The 22,120-nt window shown below is 38.6% G+C and overlaps 1 protein-coding gene across 5 annotated transcripts in view; it reads right to left on the bottom strand.

Annotated features, from left to right (window-relative positions):
* The window catches only part of AFF2 (AF4/FMR2 family member 2), a 518,440-nt gene that overhangs the window by 358,493 nt on the left and 137,827 nt on the right, over window positions 1–22,120 (bottom strand). For 3 of the 5 annotated variants that reach the window (XM_030933765.1, XM_030933767.1, XM_030933768.1), the window contains exon 2: window positions 4,348–4,468. In XM_030933765.1, the coding sequence (XP_030789625.1) occupies window positions 4,348–4,468 (121 nt within the window). Of the gene's footprint in view, window positions 1–4,335; window positions 4,469–22,120 lie in introns of all 5 variants that reach the window. The other 2 variants (XM_030933764.1, XM_030933766.1) reach the window with 1 other exon arrangement.

The raw sequence follows: 22,120 nt of genomic DNA, 5'->3' as shown, positions 1-22,120 counted from the left end.
CAGTTGTTATAAGGTCTAAATGAGCACACACATAAAACTCTAGCACAGTGCCTAGCACACAGTAAGCTGGCATGCACTTGTTACATGCCAGTTCCTTACCAGACTTAGTGCACTAACCTAGACAAGTCAAATGGCTTCATGTTTTTCAGGAACATTTGAAGACATCCTTCTCAATAGCATAACACAAACTCCAATTTGAAAATCATATGCTACAAAAGCAGCCCAAGAGAGAAGTTCCCTATCACTAACCAAATCTAGGGGCGGTCAACATTCTCTCCATTCTAGCAGTGGTAGAGGCAAAGAAAAGAAGGGAAAGAAATTAGCCAGGAACGTGAGAGATCACCATTTATCTTTCTGCCAAGAAAGGATAATAGGTCCTAGAGATCAGTGTTCATATTGGCTAGTTTATGAACCACTGGCGCTATTGGACAGGTAACTGGACCTTGTTTTAGGCTTCAGGGTAGCAAGAACTTTCCTGAAAGTCTTGACCCACCATCAGGAATGTTTATTCTAAATTTGATAAGTCCTCCCGCTGCCACCTTAGGGAAGAGCTGTGGTATGTCCTCGTTTCTACCGGTGGACCATGGGTCAGCTCTAGGACTCCCATGATCATTGGCATGTCCAGATACTCCAAGGGTATCCAGCCCAGTCCTGGTCTGGGGAGCCTTATGGAGGTGCAACATCAGTTCTAGTATTCTGTTACTCCTCAGTCCTGTCCCAGGGAACCCTGAATGTGGACACAGCTCAAGATGACAACCAATCATCAAAGCAAGGGTGAAAGAAAAATAATTATTAGGTCAACAATCACTAGCATTATTCTTTTTCTTCACAGTTTTGACTTAAGAACAAAGGTTTTGGCTAGGCGTGGTGGCTCACGCCTGTAATCTCAGCACTTTGGGAGGTCAAGGTGAGCAATCACCTGAGGCCAAGAGTTTGAGGCCAGCCTTGCCAACATGGTGAAACCCCATCTCTACTAAGAATACAAAAATTAGCTGGGCATGGTGCTATGCACCTGTAATCCCAGCTACTTGGGAGGCTGAGGCAGGAGAATAACTTGAACCTGGGAGGTGGAGGCTGCAGTGGGTCAAGATCGCACCACTGCACTCCAGACTGGGTGACAGAGTGAGACTCCGTCTCAGAAAAAAAAAAAAAAAAAAAAAAGAAAAAAAATAACAAATGTTTTTCCTCATCAGGAAGCACAAAGGTAACAAGCTACTAATCACACAATATGCCCTGCCCCACACTATACTAAATGTTCCCATCTATGTCTCTACTTGATGTACCCTTGTAATATCAAGACAGATGGCTTTTGAAACTTCTGAAAATGTTGATAACAGATTTTTTCAACTGCCTACTCAAAAATACACTGCTAACATTTAAAAAATGGATCTATATAACAGGCCTTGTGAAAAGATGGCATTTACCTTAAAGGTACAAGACCATCAATTCATCGTGACTTAAAATTATGAAGGGAGAATAAATCAAGAGTTCTTCACCTCATTATAGTGTTGACGATAGTGTGGATGTTGGATTTTAAGAATAAACTTTTGAGTAAAGCTCATTTTTCTAACCCATCCAAAGATAACATGTAAAACTTATCTCCTTGTTCCTTCTTCACCTTGAGAAAGGATAAGACACTTATCATGTTTTGACCTCTCCTCCATTTTCTGCAGAAAATGGAAGCCCTGATTTCTTGCACTTCCCCAATCTTCCTTCCCCTCTCCTGCTTTGTTCTCATTCTAATGTTCTATTCCCACCTTCCACCCCATAGCTCATTATTCCTCAATTGCTCTCCATCTTGTATTATTTTTAATCTCCTCTGGGACCTTTCTCCACTTAGCTTCACCCTTCTCTCCTGTATCTTCCACCTTCTCTTTCTCCATTGAAGTTATTTGCTTCCCATCAATCTCTAAACATATGCACGTTTATCTCATTTTTCTAAAAAGCTTCCCTTTATATCATTCCTCCCTTTACTTTCTAATGTATCTTTCTTTCTTTTTTCCTCCATGTAAAACATTTCTGCAAGATCATATCTACATTGACGTCTCACTTTCTTTACTTAACCACTTCCCATTTATTCTCCAACCCCTGGCGGCTTGGCATCCCACAGTGACCATTGTCATCAACAAATAAAACAACTCTCCCTAAGGTCACCATTACTCCTTAACTGATAAATCCAAACAGCCACTTTAAAGTTCTTACCTTTCCTGACCTCTCTGAGGCACAGCAAATCCTTCCACTACAAAATCCTTAGTTCCCTAGGTTTCTATTAAATGTGTCTTTCCTAGTTCTCTTCCTACCACTCTGATCATTCCTTTGGAGTTTCCTTTCCTGGCCTCTGCTTTCACCACCTCTTTTACCCCTTAAATGGTGCTACTCCCAAGAATTGTTTGTCCTCCTTTTTACTCCATAATCTCTTCAGTGATGGTAGGCATTCTCACAGCTTCCACTGACACTTATAAGACAATAACAGCTAAACTTCTCTCTTGACCACTCCCATGAGTTTCAGACCTATATATCCAAGCCTTCTGGATAGCTCTCTCCTGATACCTCTCTAGCATCTCAAAGCCAACACGCTCAAAACTAAATTAGTTATTTCTTCTCTACAAGCACCAACCATGTTCTCCTCCTGAACAACTTGTTCATGATACCACCACCCTCTCAAATAAAAAACTTGGGAACCATTAATTCTTATTCCATACTCCCCACATGCAATTAGACACCCAATTCCATAATTTCAACTTCCTTACTCTACCTTAAATCATTCCTGATATAAGCTCCCCTCATCAATTACAATAGCTTCTTTATCTTTCCTTAGTATCCCCTCCCTGCAACCCATGGTCCACACTGCCCAACATCATTCTAAACTGTTCATTTGTCCTGGCCATACCATGATTTAAATATTTGTAATGATTTTTATCATGTAAAAAATTATGTTCAAACTCTTTATAATGAGTTTGAGTACAAAGTCTTCACTGATCTTTCCCTTGCTATCTCTCTGTCACCATGCAGGCATGCCATCACTGGTTCAAATGATCTCTGCCACTCGACTAGGAACTCCTTGAAAACACAGACTATGCTATTCCTCTTTGTACACTGGTGTAAGGCAGTGACTAGTACATAGTAGGCCTTCATAAATTTTCGTTAAACCAATTATATATCTAAATATATACCTTCAAAGTAGTATAAAAATTAACCTGTTGATATGGGAACACTGCTTTTTTATGGATCATACTATTACTGACAGATTGAAAACCAATAGCTTAGGTGACCTAAGTTTCTTCATCAGGCTTACCAAACTTGAAAGTTCCTGCAATGTCTCAATCAAGAGTTGCCTAGTTGCTTTGAACAAGGTAACAAGACCCTAGTCTCACCAGTCACCAATACAAATAGCTTACTCTCTACCCCAAAGTAGTATTTGGGCCTATGCTGTCTTCCTTAAAAACTTTCCTTTTCCAGAAGTCACTGTCCCTTAAAGGGTACTCTTCTAAAATCACAGCTCTTGAAAATTTTCTCTATTGTTGTATTTCTTACATCATTTTTGTTTTATTACAGAAAATTACACTGATACTACATTTCAATAAAAACCAACCAGCTGCCAGCAATTCAATAAGATTCTTCCATCATAATCTCTTCCCAGTCGCCTCTCATCTCTACCCCAAATAGAAAGTTTAGAAGCAGTCACTGTAAAATCAACACTTGTAGACACAGCAGTTTGATGATTATTGGAGCTACACACTAGCCAGACTACCACTAGAAATTCAACTTAACTATACTACCCCCCTCTGGTTGAGACAATCTTCTAACCCATGATTATTAACCATCAGAAAAAATGATTGGCTTTTTTCCTTTATTCTGGAACAATGATTTTCAAAGAGCACTCAAACCACTGAAGAGCTGCTAACAACCTAAAATGGAAAAGAAAAACAGTGGCCTTGCAATGGATGACACTGACTGGGAAAAGAAACAGATATCTCTATTGACATTCTGATGAAGTCTTCAGGCACTGCCTACTGAAAATCACAGCAGTAGATAGAAAGTGTCAAGGGGGCATTCCTTGCTGTAAGAAGTGTTGGGCAGAGAGGGGCTCATTGGAAACAGGAAGTCTCACAAGTATCTCTTCAATCCTACTGTGCTCCCAAAAGAAGATGAAATTTGTTTCTGAAGACTTCATCAGAAACTTGCAGTTGCCTCAAATACAGTGTATGTACAAATTTCACTTGTAAAATATATTCTCCTGGAAATGAGTTGGGTGCTTTAAACATAAATCAAATGTTGATTAGTGAGTTCGAAAATGTAACAAGCAACCATTTTCCAGAAAGAAAAAATACATACATATTCAGCTACCTTGTATGGCTCCCCAAAAAGATCAAAGCCTGAAGAAAAGAGATCGTCTTCTTGCTGGACTTCTTGATTCCTCCGTTCCCATTCCCTTTTTTTAAGTGCACTACGGTCTTGTTCATAGTGACTGATATGAAAAGGAAAAGACAAAAAGAGAAAAAGATTAATTAATCATGCGAGTCATTTAAATTTTTGTTGTTGTCAATAATAAAAAAAAATTTCAAGTCAACTTGCTGCCCAAGTTGACACTGCATAGAGAGCAGATAATCCTTTTCATTACACCTATTGAGTTTAAGATCCTGACCAGCTCTTCAGAATAAAGATGAAAACAAAAACTTGCTTATCTGAAATTACATTCATGACAAGCAAGTAAAGCAAAATTCTCTTCCCTTGTCCTTGTTTGATTATTATAAGTAATTACATACTCCCCAAAAGTCAGTCCACAGTGCAGAAAGGTACTAAATTAAAGTTACATTGTGTTGCCAACTACCTAGGGCTCAGAATCCACAGATGTCACAAAGTCCTAAGAGAAAAGAATTATCAAAGTATGGAGCTGCAGATAAACTGGAATTCTGTCCTGAGCCCATAGCCAAAGTGAACTCACAGGAGAATTTAAGGACATTTTCGGAAGTCCACAGAAAAATAAATAACCAAATCACCTACACTTCTTTTTGTTTGGTTGTTGTGGTATTGGTCTTCTCATAGTTTTCTTCAAAGGTGAATGGAAGCCTTTTTGAGAAACTCTTCACAAAAAAAAGGGGGTCTGACTTGAATAACAAATGACTAGCTGTGGATGAAGAAAAGGAGGTGTCAAAAGTCTTTAATGACCTCAATGAACAAATGTTTTACAAAGACTAACTGTGACTCTCATCACATTTCAGGCTTTCCCATTGGAGGATCAAAAGCTCCTAAACAACATTTAAGACATATTCCAGGCCTTTTGGTATTATGGAATGGAATGCTTTCTTACTAAGAAAACAATTATTTTCTTCATCATGCAAGACTGCAAATTAAACCATAATTGTAAGTCTCGTAGCAGTGTATTTTATTTTATTCATTGGGTTTTTTTCATGCTTTTGATGTTAACCTTACCCAACGTGAGTACATATACACTGGGCAAATTTAAATTACATAAATGTACATAAAATGCCTAGCAGGTGTTGGATAAATGTTGGTTTCCTTCCCCATGTTAATATTCCCATGTTAAGACTTAATTAGATAATTGACATGCAAATGAACATAATAGCTAAAGGAATTACAAGAGATCTACTGATATAAGAGTACAGTTGACAGGCTTTGACTATATCCGAAACCTTAATATCTGTCATTGGTAGGCTAGTTTGCTCAAAGTATCATAAATTTAATTTACAAAGTAAGAACCTAGAACATAAACTATCTGTGCAGCTTAACTAGATGTTGATAAACATGGAGTGTACAATGCCACTACACTTAATCATCCACTTTTCTTCACAAGAATCCTTGAGGTCAAATTCAAAGTGACTTTGATAACTTCATCTCCTGGATAAAGAACACTCATTTCTCCATTAAAAAACAGTGACAACATTTATAGGATGTTTAAATGCACATTACACTTTCATAATACAAACAACGTCAGATACATTAAAGCTCACTGGACCATTCATGAGTATATTCAACAAATGTTATCACTGTCTGAGCAAAGCAAACAAAACCTTCAGAGTCCTACCCAAAGCCAGGGCCCACATCTAGGCCTCGCCTGGTCAAGGAAGATGTCAAGTCCAGATACTGGAAGGCAGCCTATCACTTGTAGTCTCAGATACCCTCCACAGGTATTAGATTTCCTAGCATCATCTTTCATTTCCATTCACAAGTTGAACTCAGAATCCCAAACAATTGCTGTGTGTCTCAATGTGTCCATGTTTGAGACTGACATGTAACTAATCAGGCACAGTAACATCTTCGGTCCGTTAAGTGTGGCGTTTGTGACTGTATCTCAACACCATACATTGGCTGTGTGTAATCCAATCCCATAAATTTGTCCAAATGTAAGAAAGATTGGGTGTTAGGGTGGGGGTACAGTAACAAGTTAAAGCAATATTTAGTGAGGGTGGAGTTGTTGCAAAGGAGAAGGACACTTAATTTCTCTGCTTTCCATAGCAGATTAGTATCGACACACAAACAAGAACCAAAGTCTTTTCATTCTGAGTAATGCAAGCAGGATGTCAGTTTTCTAGCTATCTGTTCATTTTGTGCACCTGACAGCTCAGAATGACAGGCCCATAGATCACATTTAATTCCCCCATGAAGAGAACTGAAGTGCTTTGGTCTCTTGGCTTCGCAAACTACTTTCCTTCTCCTCCAAGGGAAAGATATAATTAAAACCCTGAAGGAAAAAGAAAGAAGAAGAAGAAAAGGAAACATGCTTCAACTTGCATGACAACCTTTCAAACGACCAGCAGTAAGGGCACTTTCGGTGCTTTGGCCCTGGCTTTGATTTGTTACGAGGCTCTTGGCTGCATTTTGCATCAGTTCATTAGCTACCAAATTCCAGACACAAATTTGAATAGCAGATTGAGTGTGCACGCGGGTGTTATCCGTTGCAAGCAAAACTGCCTGCTGCATTTTTTAACACATCCAACAAAGAACAGTTAATTCTCATATCTCTGGCGAGAATGAATTTAATCTCCACAGAGCTCCACTGCTCTTGGAAGGCAACCAAATATCTCCAACTTTTTCCTTTCTTGCTCAGCATGGCGTTGTATTGAAGGCTTCACACAGTGAGGTCTAATGAGTAATGAACTACATGGTGATGAGGCTTTCAGTTGATAATGTCACTGATTTCTGACTGAAACCAACATTACTAATTTGAAGCACCAGCTAATTAAAACCACAGCTATGTATTTAGCCGCTTGTTATACCTACTGCAGTTTATAATTATGAGGACCTCTTTATCTACTCAATTAAATTTCTTATGATTCAGGCAGGTTGTGCTTGAACCTGTGAGCCCTGTAGAGGCTACAGGAAAGTATATGTCTGTCCCCTGATAATTCGATATATCTTTACGCACCCAGGCCTGCTTTCCAAAGGAAAAGAGCTCCATAGCCCACAGAGAAATGCTCAAGCCAAAAACCTGAATTAATCATCATATCATTGGCATGAACAACTCAAGTTTCTTCTCAGTGATGAAGACAGGACGAATTGATCCTATCAATCAGCATGAAAACCCATGTTCATACTGAGAAGTTAAGCCAAAAAGCTCAACTCAAGGATTCACCACACTTAGCAAGTTAGGATATTTTTCCAACATTTTTCTCCTGGATATAATAAAATCGGTCACATTATGATAACACAAAAACTGACCACTCAAAATCAAATTTACTATGAATTAACCAAAGGTTTTAGGTTTATCTCTCTCCAGGTTACCTTTTTGGAATCCCTATTTCACTGATATCCACACTAGCTGACTGGAAAAGGTCAGAAAGAAGAATAAGTCCCATGTAACTACTTTGTTAATCTCCCTGGTGGAAGGCATGATGGTGAGAAGCTTCTATCACAGGATTTTTTTTCTTTCTTTCTTTCTTTTTTTTTTTTTTAGATGGAGTTTTCCCTCTTCTCAACCAGGCTGGAGTACAATGGCGCAATCTCGGCTCATTGCAACATCCGCCTCCCAGGTTCAAGCGATTCTCCTGCCTCAGCCTCCAAAGTAGCTGGGATTACAGGCACCAGCCACCATACCCGGCTAATTTTTTGTATTTTGAGTAGAGGCGGGGTTTTGCCATGTTGGCCAGGCTGGCCTTGAACTCCTGACCTCAGGTGATCCACCCGTCTCGGCCTCCCAGAGTGCTGGGATTACAGGCATGAGCCACTGCACCCGGCCCAGGTTTTTTATATTAGCTGTGATTTCACCCACCCGTGTGCTTCCCAGGCCACCACAAACAGAGGAACTGCCCTCATTTACAAAAGAGGAAACTAAGGCCCTCCCAAAACGAACAGAGGCAGCTGTCTCAAGCCGTCATCAAGCTAGTGGCAAAGGAAAATCTGAATCTGCTTCTTCCATCTTCAAGTTCAAGTAATATCTTCTCCTAGCCTTCTCCTTCTCTCAGACACTTGAACCTTATCTTGTATGTAGATAACTCTCATTTTGCTCATTAAAAACCTCAGGTACATTGGTGGGACAATAAAATGCAGGGCACATGTAGATTCCCTGAGATCCAGAAAGTTCAATTACGCCCTCTTCATTAGCGCACAGTGGTAGCCCACGCAGGCTGACAATACAGGCTAGTCTTTTACAACAGAGACTGTTTAAAACAGGAAGAGAGTTTAGCAATCATCTAGTTGCAGTGCCCTCATTTTACAGATGAGGAAATAGAACTAAGGTAAGGTAATGGGCCTCACAGTGGGTTTGTCAGAGAACTAGGAGGCTGGAACTCAGGCTTTCACATTCCCAAGCTACATGGTTTGTCCCTTCTGCCTCCTGTGTTTCCATCACACTTCAGAATGAAGATGAGTCTCACATGCACTCCATTGGTCACCTTTCCTTAGGACTGCTTTTTATTAGAAATTGCCAGTAGGGAAAAACTTTAGGGATTTAATTTGGATTCGAGTATAGAAAAACCATTAGTTTCCTTATATCAAAATGTACAGACCCTAAAGGGATTGTAAAAATTAACTGCATCGGTGGGGAAGAGGCTGGGCGAGGGAGAGTTAAAACCAGTTTCAGTCCATTTGGTTCATATATTTCATGAAGCCTAATACTCATTGTTTACCTAATTTGGTTATTTTACAAAGCCACTTGGGGAAACTTTAAAAAATTGATATTTTAAAATGATAAATTTGTTTTAAAATACTGCTAACATATGATTTGCTGTAGTAGTGGTGTACATAAAGGTAAATAATTCAGCCTCACGTGTTTTCCAGTCCAACTACACTAAACGCCTTTATTTGGCTAATATTTTTGCAAAAGCATAAAAATACATACTTAATCCACCCAAAGGACAAACATAAGCTATCACTCACTTCTTGTGGTTCTTCTGAATGAATCCCTGCCTTCTATAGCATGTGTAGATATTTATCCATATTATATGTTCCAGAGAGTCAGGTGACACTTTTTCTATACCTAATCCTATTTTGAATTTGACACTCATCTAATCTCTACATAACTTTTTTCTTAAGAAAAGAAAATCTCTGCTATCCAATACCTTCAAACTTAACCCACATTATGTAAAATGCTAAATTCAAAACTATAAAAACAGCTCAAAACAGGCCATCATTATTTTACATATATAGAGTAAAAACACAAGAACCTTTGATCTGGAGGTGTGCAAATGAATAGGAGGTAAGCGGCCTTGGAAAGGAATTTTCAAAACCAGTAGAACCTCCTCAGCCATATTTAATGGCAGGACTCATGAGGAACTCTGAATACCACCACTCTCTTCAGCAAATGTACTATCTCCCTGCAAACACTATCTCTCATGAAAAATAATCAAGAAGAGAATGAAAAGGTGAGAAACACACAAGTTTTTAGCTCTAGACACCTGCCCATCTGATCATTCCAATTTGTTTTTTATTTTCCTTTAAATCTGTGGTTTTAAAAATTATGTAGACATCAATAGTCCAGACGTCCTGGAAGAAACAGGCTTAATATTTCAATGTAGGAGCATCTTGGGATTACCTCATTGCCTCCGTTTCTGAAAATGGAAGCAAAGATTCAGCCCATCTGCAAAGCCTGTCTAATCATCCTCCAATTAAGTCAGGCAGATTCCCCAAGAGCCATCCCTCCTACCTTGTTTCTGTATCCCCTGCTTTGCTTCTTTTCTAGTCCTCTCTTTTCATTAATAACAGCTCGATTGAGATATAACTAATATAGCATACAATTTCACCCATTTAAAGTGTACAATTCAGTGGTTTTTAGCATATTCACAGAATCTTGAAACCATCATCATGATATAATGTTAGAATATTTTCAACTCAAAAAGAGGATCTGTACACTTTTAGGTATCATCCACTCGTGCAATCCTACCATCCAGCCCAGCCCTAAGCAACCACTAGTCTACTTTCTCTGTGAATGAATTTGCCACTTCTAGATACTTCATATACATGGAATTATGCAAGATGTGGTTTTTTGTTCATGGCCTCTTTCACTGAGTATACTGTTTTCAACGTACATCCACACTGTAGCATGGGTCAGTACTTCATTTCCTTTTATAGTTAAATAATATTCCACTGTATGGATATTCCTGGTCCTATGATATACTGTGCTCATTAAGAGGATTCAATCTTGTTTTTTTCTAATGATTCAACCAGGATTCTCTAAGTCTCCCATTAGACTTTTCCCTCCTTAAGGTCAGAGGTTTTTAAGTCACTGCATCCTCCAACTGAACACAAATAACCTTTCTGTACACAAATAAGCAATGGCCAGTGCAAATGTCATAAGGAAAACATATTTGCTTTTTTGAATAAAAGTGTGTGATTAGGCTTTGGACAAAATTATTTTGACTGGCCTACCAAACACTCAAGAAGACATTGTCATCTCTCTAACAAACACAAAATACTCAAGCTGCAAAGATAATTTAATATACTCAGGAATGGTAAAAACCTAGTAAAAACCTAACCTGATGCCAATCAAAGAAACAGATTCTGTTGTTCCCAGGTAGAAAGCTTTAAGGAATTTTACAGTGTGTCAAAAAAAGATAGCATCCAGATTTAGATGATCTGGGACAGGCCCTGTCTCTTTCACTTACCAGTTTCTTGTTCATTAATAAATTGCTTTACATTTAAAGCCTCAGTTTCCTCCTTTGTACATGAAAATAAACCTTATGTCTTCTCTACATGCAGTTAGTGTAAAGGTTAAATATGACAGTTATCAAGAAAGGCTTCTGTAAACTACTAATGACCGCTCACATTTAACAGATGAGATGACTGACACCCTGAAAAAGCAAATGTAAATCTCTTTATAGCTTTTGAGCTCTCTTTACTGTGTAAAAACATAGCAAAATTTCATGGTTGTTGAAGTCTAAAGTCTTTCTAGTAACAGATTAAGTTAATTTCATTAGATATCCTTTACAAATTTTTCTGTACAGACTCAGATATGACCTTTGAGACAGAAACACTAAGTTGGTCAATTCAAAAATGTAATTCACAAATATTGACCTGAAATTTAAAATAATAACTTTTAATTTTAAATGTTTCTAAATATTTCTTCTATCACTTGGTTCACAATTTTAGCTGCCCATCAGAATCATCCAGAGAAGATTTTATAAATCTCCAGGCTCAGGGTATACATTACACCAACTGCATCAGGATCTCACAGTGTGAATCCCAGGCATCACATGGAAAATAACTCCTGGTCTTTATATTAATAGATAGATTTCTTTATTTGACCCATTTGTGCATATCAAAATCTGAAAAACTTAACCTGAAGAGATCATTTATCTCTTCATTTCATGAAGGAAAATCAAGGACCAGACACTTTAAGGGAACTAATGTATTCTATTACGTAGAAATATACATTGCTGGCATATGTTGGGAAAAGTGCCTTGAAGGTGAAAGCAGTTATTACAAAAATAGACTTGTGCAGAACAACAATAACACTAATAGTTACTGTCTGTTGATTTCTTGTTTATGCCAGCCACTGTTCCAGGACTTTTATGAGCATTATCTTATTTAATCCTCACAAAAACCCTGAAGTGGTATACCATCGTCATTTTGTGGATGAGGAAACTGAGACACAGGGAGGTTAACATGCTCAACACCATACAATTAGTCAGTGGTACAAACACAGTAACCGCTGGGGCTGTCAGAATCCAGAGGCCACCCTCTTGGTCATAAAGAAGATTCTAGTCTTACTCACAGAAGAGAAGGACACTCTATTCACAGAGAGGCACATCCACATGTTTAAGCTCTGCTCACACAACATGCACGGTGCAATTGATCCAGAAGGTATGTCTAAAATCTTAACTATCTTCAGAATATCTCGGCTTCTCAGGGGCTATTGGAGCATGGTTTACACTATTCTCAGAAAAGCAAGCACAGGTAGACACTCAGATGGATATTGATTATCAAAAATGTTGTAAGAGTTCACTAAAACTCCATTTTCAGGGAATTCCATTTTAATGGAAATACCACTTTTATATAGAATGACCATGACTCTAGCAACCCAAAGATTCCCATCTGCCTGCAGCAGTATTCAGCATATCAACCACTTTGTATGCCAATTAAATGTCCTCTAAAAGCAACTTCTCCAGTGAAATTAAATTCTTTTGTCCTCATACACTATAACTGTTGGCTAAGAGATGTGGTCCAATATCCCTGACTGCTTGAGAGGGGTGGCTATCTCCTCAACAAGTGTTACTTCCCTTCTCTCCCAAGCAGCTCAGAATGTGTCAGTTATCCCTTTACAACTATGGAATGTCTGACTTTATCTCCTTGAATCTCATGTCAAGCACTTCCTTGTCCTCTTCCATATGCACGTACCGTACTACAGCTCTATTGCACAATAGATATCTAAGGATTCCTGAGTTTCTTTTCTGCTCTTATAACATGCTCTTATATTACATGTCTGATTTTCATTTTTATAGAAAATCATTTTAAAATAACTTTAGTTCTGACCTATTCATTAAAAATGAGGCTTCACTATCATTTCACATGGCTCATTGACCCATTTGTAACAGAAACCAATGCCTTACAAGTGCCTCACACTCAACCTGGCCAAACCAAGAGAGCTGCAAACAACTGCATGACTTGGAAGCTTATAAAAATACTTCCTGAAGACTAGTAGAAGCCTCGAATGGATGTCAAAAACCAAGCAAATATGTAATCAGATAGTGAATATAGTAAATGTTTTCATTTATATTTTATGACTTTTGAATAGGATCAAAAATTTAAACTACTGTACATAAAATTCAAATTGATATAAAACATTCCCACTTCCACCCTTGTCAGCATCCACCCTGTTCCCCATTGCCAATCAGAGGTAATAATTTTTTATAAATTTCCTGTTTCTTCATGTTTCTTCTAATATTTCTTCATTCACTCTTTACTGTCAACTTGAACCAATCTCATTTATAATTCCCTATCTAAATTAATCAAAGTTGATACTAATGCTGAGTTTTAAAGAGCTACCAGATCTAATTCTTTACTTCAGGAGGATGCTTTCCACAACCAGAAATGGTCCCACGGATTTACGAGAAAGGAAGCAGAGAGGCAGTGACAAGCTTAGAATACTTGTGATGGCTCTAAAGTACTTCATGGTTTATTTGAATTCTGGCTTGAGGCAAGGTTCAATTTATGGAATCTGTGGTGCTGCTCAGGAGTACACAGTTGATGTCATCAATGAGGTCTTCCTTCTCCTCTCCCTTCACCTCCTCCTCTTCCTCTTTCCTCAGGCCTGCCTGCCCTAGTGAGGCAGGTATAGTGCCCTGCTCAGTAGCCCAAGGCTTAGCTTGGCCCTCTGCTCTTGATAAGCCTTTGTCCTCTCCCAATGTGTCCTGGCTTCATCCCATGTGCCACGTCCCAAACTCCACACCAGTTGCTTCTGCAGCCAACTTACACAGAACAGCTCTGTCTTTCAAATTAGGAAAAAGCTACCTGAAGTATTTCCTCTTTATGCCCATTAAATATCAGGAATTCTTTTCCAAGTCAAAGTCTTAATATAACCTTCTGGCTTCTCATAAGTGACACTTTTAAAAGGTGTTTTATTTTCATTTAGCTATAAGCAAGGCAATTTCAATAACTACTTAATTTAAAACAATATTTTCTCAGAAATAGTATTCTTAATTACTTTTAAACTAAGGAAATTAATGCCCTTAAGGAGCAGTTTATAATTGACAATTTTAAGCTGACTCTGTTTTCACATCTCGACAAACCCTTTGATCCACCTGCACTCACTAATTTTTGCCCAGGCAAATTCTACCCCCTATAGGCTTAACCTTTTGGCTCTGCCTCCTTCTACCATGCACTCCTGCAGAGCCCTGGCCTGAGTATGAGTGTAGGGCAGCAGCAAACTCTTATGACCGTAGGCTTGCTTTCTCATGTGGACCTATAGGTGTGACTCTTCCCTAGGTTACACTTCTCTCTCTTGCCCTAACAAGGTGCCTGACAAGAATCAGGGTAACCCTGTTGTGAGTCAAAATGTATCAACCCACAATTCCTATGTTGAGATTCTCATGCACAGTACCTCAGAATATGACATTATTTGGAAACAGGGTCATTTCAGATGTAATTAGTTAAAAATAAAGTCATACTGGACTAGGGCGGGCCCCTAATCCTATAAGACTGGCATCCTTATAAGAGGAGAAAATGTGAAAACAGAAACACAGCGAGAACTCTATGTGAAGGTAAAGGCAGAGATCACAGTGATGATTCTGCAAGCCAAAGAATGCCAAATATTGTCAACAAACTACCAGAAACATCACACTTCATTCAAACTTCTGGGATATTAGGAAGAATTAGCAGATTCTTCCTAAAACCCATCACAAGGAACCAACCCTGCAAATACCTTGATTTCAAACTACCAAATGCATGCACCTACAGACTGCATTCCTGAGCCAGTTCACCATGAAAACTCCAGGCCTCCTCACAGTGCGTGCAGATCATCTAGACCTTGTCTTTTTCACTCTACATTGCACTTGATCCATTCTAATCCTGTCCCTACTACTCTAGCACAACTCTCCTTTGGCTTTCCAACTCATTCTTCTTTCCCCCCTTTCCTGCTATGTCTGAAAGAACTTGTGGGTGTTAAATGAACCTGTCACTAGAGAGGAATAATGCATTTCTGCTTCCCATTTATCTGGAAACATGCCAAGCTCAGTCTTCAGCTCAAAATAAATATTTTTCAACGTAATGAATGAACAAATGACAGGCAAATATATTTTTCTACCTAAGTTCAGTGACAAATGTTGACAAAATATTAGTTAATACATTAATTTGTCTATTTAATCAACAAACACTTACTGGATACCTACGTCGTGCCAGGTACCATGTTTAGTGCTCAGAAAAAAAAAAAGACCTAATAAAACTTTTGGGAAATTCACAATCCAGAAGAAGAGGCAAATCCATTCCAAAACAATTGTAGTACAGAATAACACATTTTATAAGTTTATGAGGAAAGTGCCATAGGAACACTCTCAGGTTGGCTTGGGGTAGGAAACAAAATCAGCCAGCTCTGTTCCAGCTGGGACTTGAACATTTCAGCTAATTCAAGTACACATGAATGAAGTGGTATTAAAGATGATACCATGGGACAAACATGGAAGAGTGAACAAGAGATTAAAGATACAGACAAGTTCAGTCCAGTGGATTGTCCAAGAGCTATTTGGCAAATTGGTCTACAGCACTGGAAGGAAAACAATAAGATTTTCTGCTCCTTGGGGAAGCTGGAAAATGATAATTTGGCTTTTGCAAATGCTTGTATTCTAGGGTAAAACCCTAACTTCATTTGAGATAGCTAGTGACAGGAAGATCCTTCAAGAAATGGACAACTGAGGTAAGCATGTGAATGGTTAACTCATAAAGAATAGATGAGATTTTTAAAGGGAAATATTTATTGTTTTGTGTATTATAGCACATTGTCTCTCGATATGATTAGTTATCAGTCTCAGTTATCCAAAACTGGTATGAAATAAAGCGTTTACGCAGTTATGTTTCATTGATGTCAGCTAGGGGAGCATGAAAATCTCCATGAAGGTGGGTAATTGATGTGTAAATCAGAGCTCAATCACTCGGTAATAGAAATGGTCCCACTGAAAATATGCTTGTTGAACACAATCACATAGAAGCCAGAGGGAGGGAGGGAGGGAGAAGGTAGAAGGCTTATTTATTAAAAATGATAATAACTGGCAATTTGTGCAATTTTCCCTTCAGCAGAGGGCTGCTGTCAGAAATGCTTTAAGCAAGTTGTGACCAGTATATTCAGATAGATTTCTTCTGTTCTAATGAACTGTTCTATTTTATTTAAATTTTTGGAGACCTTGTTGTGGTGTTTAAAAAGCAAATTAAAACAACGCACTCTTCTTTTGAAACATGACACATGTAAATGATATCAGTGATAGTAATTTGGTTAACAATGCTTCTTCTAAGTATGCATGCTATTTTTAATAAAATTCTTCTGCAACTGCATTTGCTCTCTGAAGAACAGTGAATAAAAATGGACAATGCCTGGCAGTTTAATATTTTAATATTTCATATTTTAAACAAAACTTACTATCATTGATGAAATAGCAGCTCCTTTTTCTATCTTCATTAGAATTATTATCTTTAGTACCACTTAAGGTGGTACGATAGTGTTTGGTGGAGATTTTTCTTCTCCTCTACTATCCTCATTGAATAAAGAAAACATTCTCTGCAACAAATACTGCCACAGAGGATTTTACAGCCCACATTCCTACCAATTAATATAAAACAGAAAATGCTTGCTTTCCTTGTTTCTTTTTGACTCAATTTGAGCCATGTTTAACCTTTGCATCTTGTGTGGATCCAATGGATTTACCCACTAAATGCGTAATTCATTCTTGAGCCTTGGCACTGCACACACACATGCATACACCCTTACACACACAATAAACATGTTATATGTGGCAGCGCAGGAGCAATTCCACTGGCACAAATGTTTTCTGTTGTGGAGGTGAGAGGTCTCTGCTTACCTGGGGTCACCAGCTCAGCCTTCCATTCAAAACTATGTGTGCGCCGATTGCTTGTCTCCTATCTAGCACTGGGCCTTCATACAAATGTTCTTACTTTGACCAAAAGGTTGTATCAAGCAAACTAGCAGTATGTAGTTAGGCAAGTGACGGGTGGAGCTGGGGGTATATTGAGACAATATTAGCCTTATCTGTCATGGCTGAATTTTTATGAAGGTAAGTAAATTCGCAGATTATTGATGTCATTACCAAATAAATAAATGAATAAATATGGGGTATACTGGGATTTTAAAATGTTTCTCTCTTGAAAAGCAACAGACTCTTCCATTTGCATGGTACTTTTCACTTCACTGAGCAATTCCTTACACAAATATGATCTTATACAAAACTTGCAGCAATCTTGAGAAATAGGCCAGACGGGCACTCTGACTTCCCATCTCACAGATGAAGGCACTGAGGCCCAGAAGGGCTGACTGCTTAGCATTCACTGTCACTCAGGTAATGAGGGGCAAAACCAGAATATGAATGCAGATTGTCTGACTCCAGGTGCAGTTAATTTTTCTTCGATACCACCTCCTGCTCTCATTGTAAAATGCTTTCAAATTCTGTTCATCTAGAAAGTAGAAAGAGGTCCTAAGTGTTAGAGCAAAGGGACATTATTTTAAGGTTTTTATTTGACAAAAAGCACCAAATCTCATGAGGTGCTTAGGTCACGGGGGCAGATCCCTCATGGCTTCATGCTGTACTTGCCATAGTGAATGAGTTCTCATCAGATCTGGTTGTTTCAAGTGTGTGGCACCTTCCCTCTCTCCCTTGCTCCTGTTTTTGCCATGTGAGATGCCTGCTCTTGCTTTGCCTTCTGCCATGAGTAAAAGCTCCCTGAGGCCTCCCCCAGAAGCCAAGCCATGTATGAACAGCCTGCAGAACAGAGAGCCAATTAAACCTCTTTTCTTTATAAATTACCAAGTGATATGGTTTGGCTCCGTGTCCCCATTCAAATCTCATCTTGAATTGTAATCTCCAAGTGTCAAGGAAGGGACCTGGTGTGAGGGTGATTGGATCATGGGGGTGGTTTCCCCCATGCTGTTCTTGTGATTGTGAGGGAGTTCTTACAAGATCTGATTGTTTTAAAGTGTGGCAGTTCCCCTGCTCTCTATCCCTCCTGCCACCATGTAAGACATGCCTTGCTTCCCCTTCTCCTTCCACCATGATTGTAACTTTCAGGGGCCTCCCCTGTCATGGGAAACTGTGAGTCAATTAAACCTCTTTCCTTTATAAATTACCCAGTTTCAGGTAATGTCTTTATAGAAGTATGAAAGTGGACTAAAATACCCAGTCTCAGCTATTTCTTCATAGCAATACAATAATGGACTAATACAATGGGTTATCATAATTGTGCTTTTATGGCAAACAAGGATATGGAAGGACATACAAAGAATGGACTTTTAGAAGGAGGAGGTCATGTGGTGGAAAGACCTCAGAGAGGGATTCTGCCACTTAGAGATTGTGTGACCTGGGGCAAGTTCCTGGACTATTCTGAGTCTCTGTCTCTGCAATTAACACATTCAACCCCACCCTCCCAGCCTTCTAAAAAAAACCAGTTATCCAAAGGAGCATAAAATAAACTGGAGGATAAGATACAATTGTAATGAAATAATCCACAACTTTACTAATCAATCTGAGCCACTAACCAGTCTGAGCACTGGAAATGTGGTTAGTCTGTATTAAGATGTACTATAAGTGTAAAATATATAACAGATTTCAAAGGCTTAGTATGTAAACAATATTAAATATAGTATTAATAATTTTATACAGACAGTACTATGAAATATTTTGCATATATTGAGTTAAAATAAAATGTATTAATTTCATCTGTTTCTTTACACTCCTTTTTAATGTGGCTGCAATTCAAACTTACATATGTGGCTCGTATCTGTGGCCCACATTATATTTCTATTGGTCAGCACTACCCTAAAAGTAGAAATTTTCTAGGTCTACTTAATAAGCCACTTAGAGCTTAAACAATATTGGTTTCATTGCTGTGCCTCAGGACAATAAAAAACTGTGCCTTTGGGTTTGCTGTAACAGTCTAACCTATGCGGTCTTATGCCATCCTGTTTAATTATCTCCCCTTTTCTATTTTCATTTCTCCCTGTCAATCCAGTTTCATCTGGACCTGGGGCACATATGCCAATGTTGATTTTCATGACTGTTGTATTGTCTAATTGGTGCATTGTTGATCAATAATATGTGAGGTGTTGAGCTCTGTTTGTGTAATATGTTTAATATGCTTCTACCCAATGTACCATATGGAAGCAGTGCACTGTATATTATGAGTGTATTAATGCTAAGACCCAATTGAGCATCACTGGTGCATAGTTAACTAGTAAAACAAAATTATGCTAAGTAGTTTCTGAACATCGTGGTCCCTAATATTTTTAATGAACATCACAAACACTGTGTTGGTATGTGGGAACCAGTGCATTCCCTTCTCTGAAATATTTAAAGATCCTAAGCAGTATTCCGGGATTAATGTAAATTGCCTTTCATAAGATGAAGTCATTTTTCAGGCACAGAAGCTAAAAAGGCTAAATAATTGAGTAGGACAATCTACCAATAACTGTGTCTTTAAATCTAAACTGTGCAGTTTTGAAGGCTTTTATGTCTGGTTTTTTTTTTCCCCAAAGGTACTCACAATAGCTGGAAAAAATTTTGATTCACATAAGCCACCAGGAGCTTTTTCTACCTGTTTCACATACATTTCATACATAACTTTTAGAACTCCCTCAGTTTACTGATATTTTCTTGGAAAATTGCTAGCCAATCTATCAAAATTAAACTCTGCCTTTTAATATAAAACAATCTTTTATTAACACATACTATTCAAGCCACATAAATCAGCATCCTGCAAGTATGAATCATTTTATCACAGCAACTCACCATTCAGATGCTTTGATAGATGCATTCATTTGCTGTTGGGCACCTTGAAATAGAAGAGTGCAGGCCCATGCTGTGCAACACTTCACACTATTGTTCCTCAGCACACAGTGCGCTCAACAACAAAAATGTGGCCAAATGAACAATTTACTATGATTATTTTAGTTTCATTTGTTAATTACAGATTCAACAAGAACTGAATGCTGAAGCTTTTCAAGTATCAGACACCCATTGATCCATAGCCCTCGACATGCTCAAGTAATATTGGAAGTTTGACATAATTTATTGTTACTTAGAGTACTGATTGGCTAGAGGAATTATACTCCAATAAATGGCAACACTGTCATTGAATCTGCCTATAATTGCCTGTATTCATTGTAATGTATGATCCAACGCAGACTAGAAAGAAAGGATATGATCTACTTCAAGCTTCAGCTGTTTCAAATTCCACAGTGTGTCCCTAAGTTAATGGATATTGAATATTATGCTGGGATATATATGCTGGGATCACTAGATGAAAAAAAATATATATATATATAAATATATATATATATATATATCTCCACACTCATATATATTGCATGTACGTAGTTTTCATACAGATATATAACTGATGCCCACGCTGTGGGCTTGCTTATTCCGTGGAAGCAGATAGGATAACTCTATCAATGCTGGGCCAGGATACAGAATCCTATGAGTGGTGGGCCCCCTACTTCTCTGCCCCCCGCTCCTCAATGTAAATAGAATCCTCAGGCTATTATTCATTTCCCTCTGGAGTGGCCCTGCCCTGGGCACAGTGACACATAAAAAAACTGTGCCCCAGTCACTAGTTTCTGAAATGCCCAAACGTCTGTGATTCATCTTCCTTGTTGCCTCCTTGAGGAAGCCTCGCACCTTTCATCCAGGCTGCATTCAGTCTCCAGTCCCCAACAGGGTGCAGCTTCTCTTCAATGTCACTCATTCCTCTCTGATGGAACTGTTTATTTGCCATTCTTCCAAATACGTGATGAGTTTCTAGAGACAGGTATTACATCAGTTTCATAGTAACAAATTACTACAAACACAATGCCTTCAAACAACAAAAAAATTATTCTCTTTCAGTTCTGGAGGTAGGAAGTCTGAAATAGGTCTCCCTGAGCTAAAATCAAGGTGTTGGCAGAGCTGCGTTCCTTCTGAAGGCTCCAGAATCCATATCCTTGCCTCTTCCAGCTTGTAGAGCCCACCTTCATTGCCTGGCTGGCGACCTTCCCCTGTCTTCAAGACCAGCAGCATAGCATCTTGAGATCTCTCTTTCTCTCACCCCTACTTGTTTCATCACATCTCTTTCTCTGACTCTGATCCTTCTGCGTTCCTTTTATTAGAGCCCTTATGATTACTTTAGGCCCACCATGATAATCCAGGATAATCTCCCCAGCTAAAGATCCTTAACTTAATCACATCTGCAAAGTCCCTTTTGTCTTGTAGTGTGTTCACATGATATATATAGTCATGGACATTTTGGGGGAGACAGGACATTATTTTGCCTAACACAGGTATAATGGCTTGTTCACTGTGGTCAACCTAGTGCCTCAAACCATTACATGACATACAGTAGGGCTTCAAAATTCTTCCTGAGGCAAATGAATGCATGAGAATGATTTATGAAAGCTTTCAAATGTCTCTTCTCACAACCACCTCACACATGAAGAGTGCCCACTGGGTGAGGCAGGGAAGAGCCTGAAGGTCTGTGTCATCCACACCTGCTCTGCCATTTAATGCCCATGAGAGCTGAGTTGAGCCACTTCAGCTCTGCAAGGCTGACTCTTCTCAACAGTAAGTATCTCCAGGGATTGCTGTGACCCTCAAATAAGATAAGGTATGTGAAAATGTCTGTTGAAGACAAATTGCTTTATACATGTTATTTATCTTTATGCTTGTTATTTCTAAGAGAAGAGACACTAGATCTTTGAGAGAGGGAGAGAAGAGGGAACAGGTCCCACTTACATAGAGATGTAAGGTATTATTATTCAGTAAAACTCGGCAAAAGTAACCATCCAAAAGTGACCATGGAAATGTTTTCTATTCATATGCAAGTAGCTTAAGAGTCTGACACAAGATGCTTAAATTACCTCGAATAACTAGATACTCAATTTCTCTAGATAAGTGGGGCCACAGTTGCCCTCTTACGTTTTACTTGAGCATAACAATCAAAGACGGATTTGTCATGTTTACATATTACAGTCATATGA

Source organism: Rhinopithecus roxellana, chromosome 7 (genome assembly GCF_007565055.1).
Source record: "Rhinopithecus roxellana isolate Shanxi Qingling chromosome 7, ASM756505v1, whole genome shotgun sequence".
In the NCBI taxonomy this organism is placed as follows: domain Eukaryota; kingdom Metazoa; phylum Chordata; class Mammalia; order Primates; family Cercopithecidae; genus Rhinopithecus; species Rhinopithecus roxellana.
The sequence above is the reverse complement of the archived record's forward strand: the minus strand, read 5'-3'. Positions and strand labels throughout refer to the sequence as shown.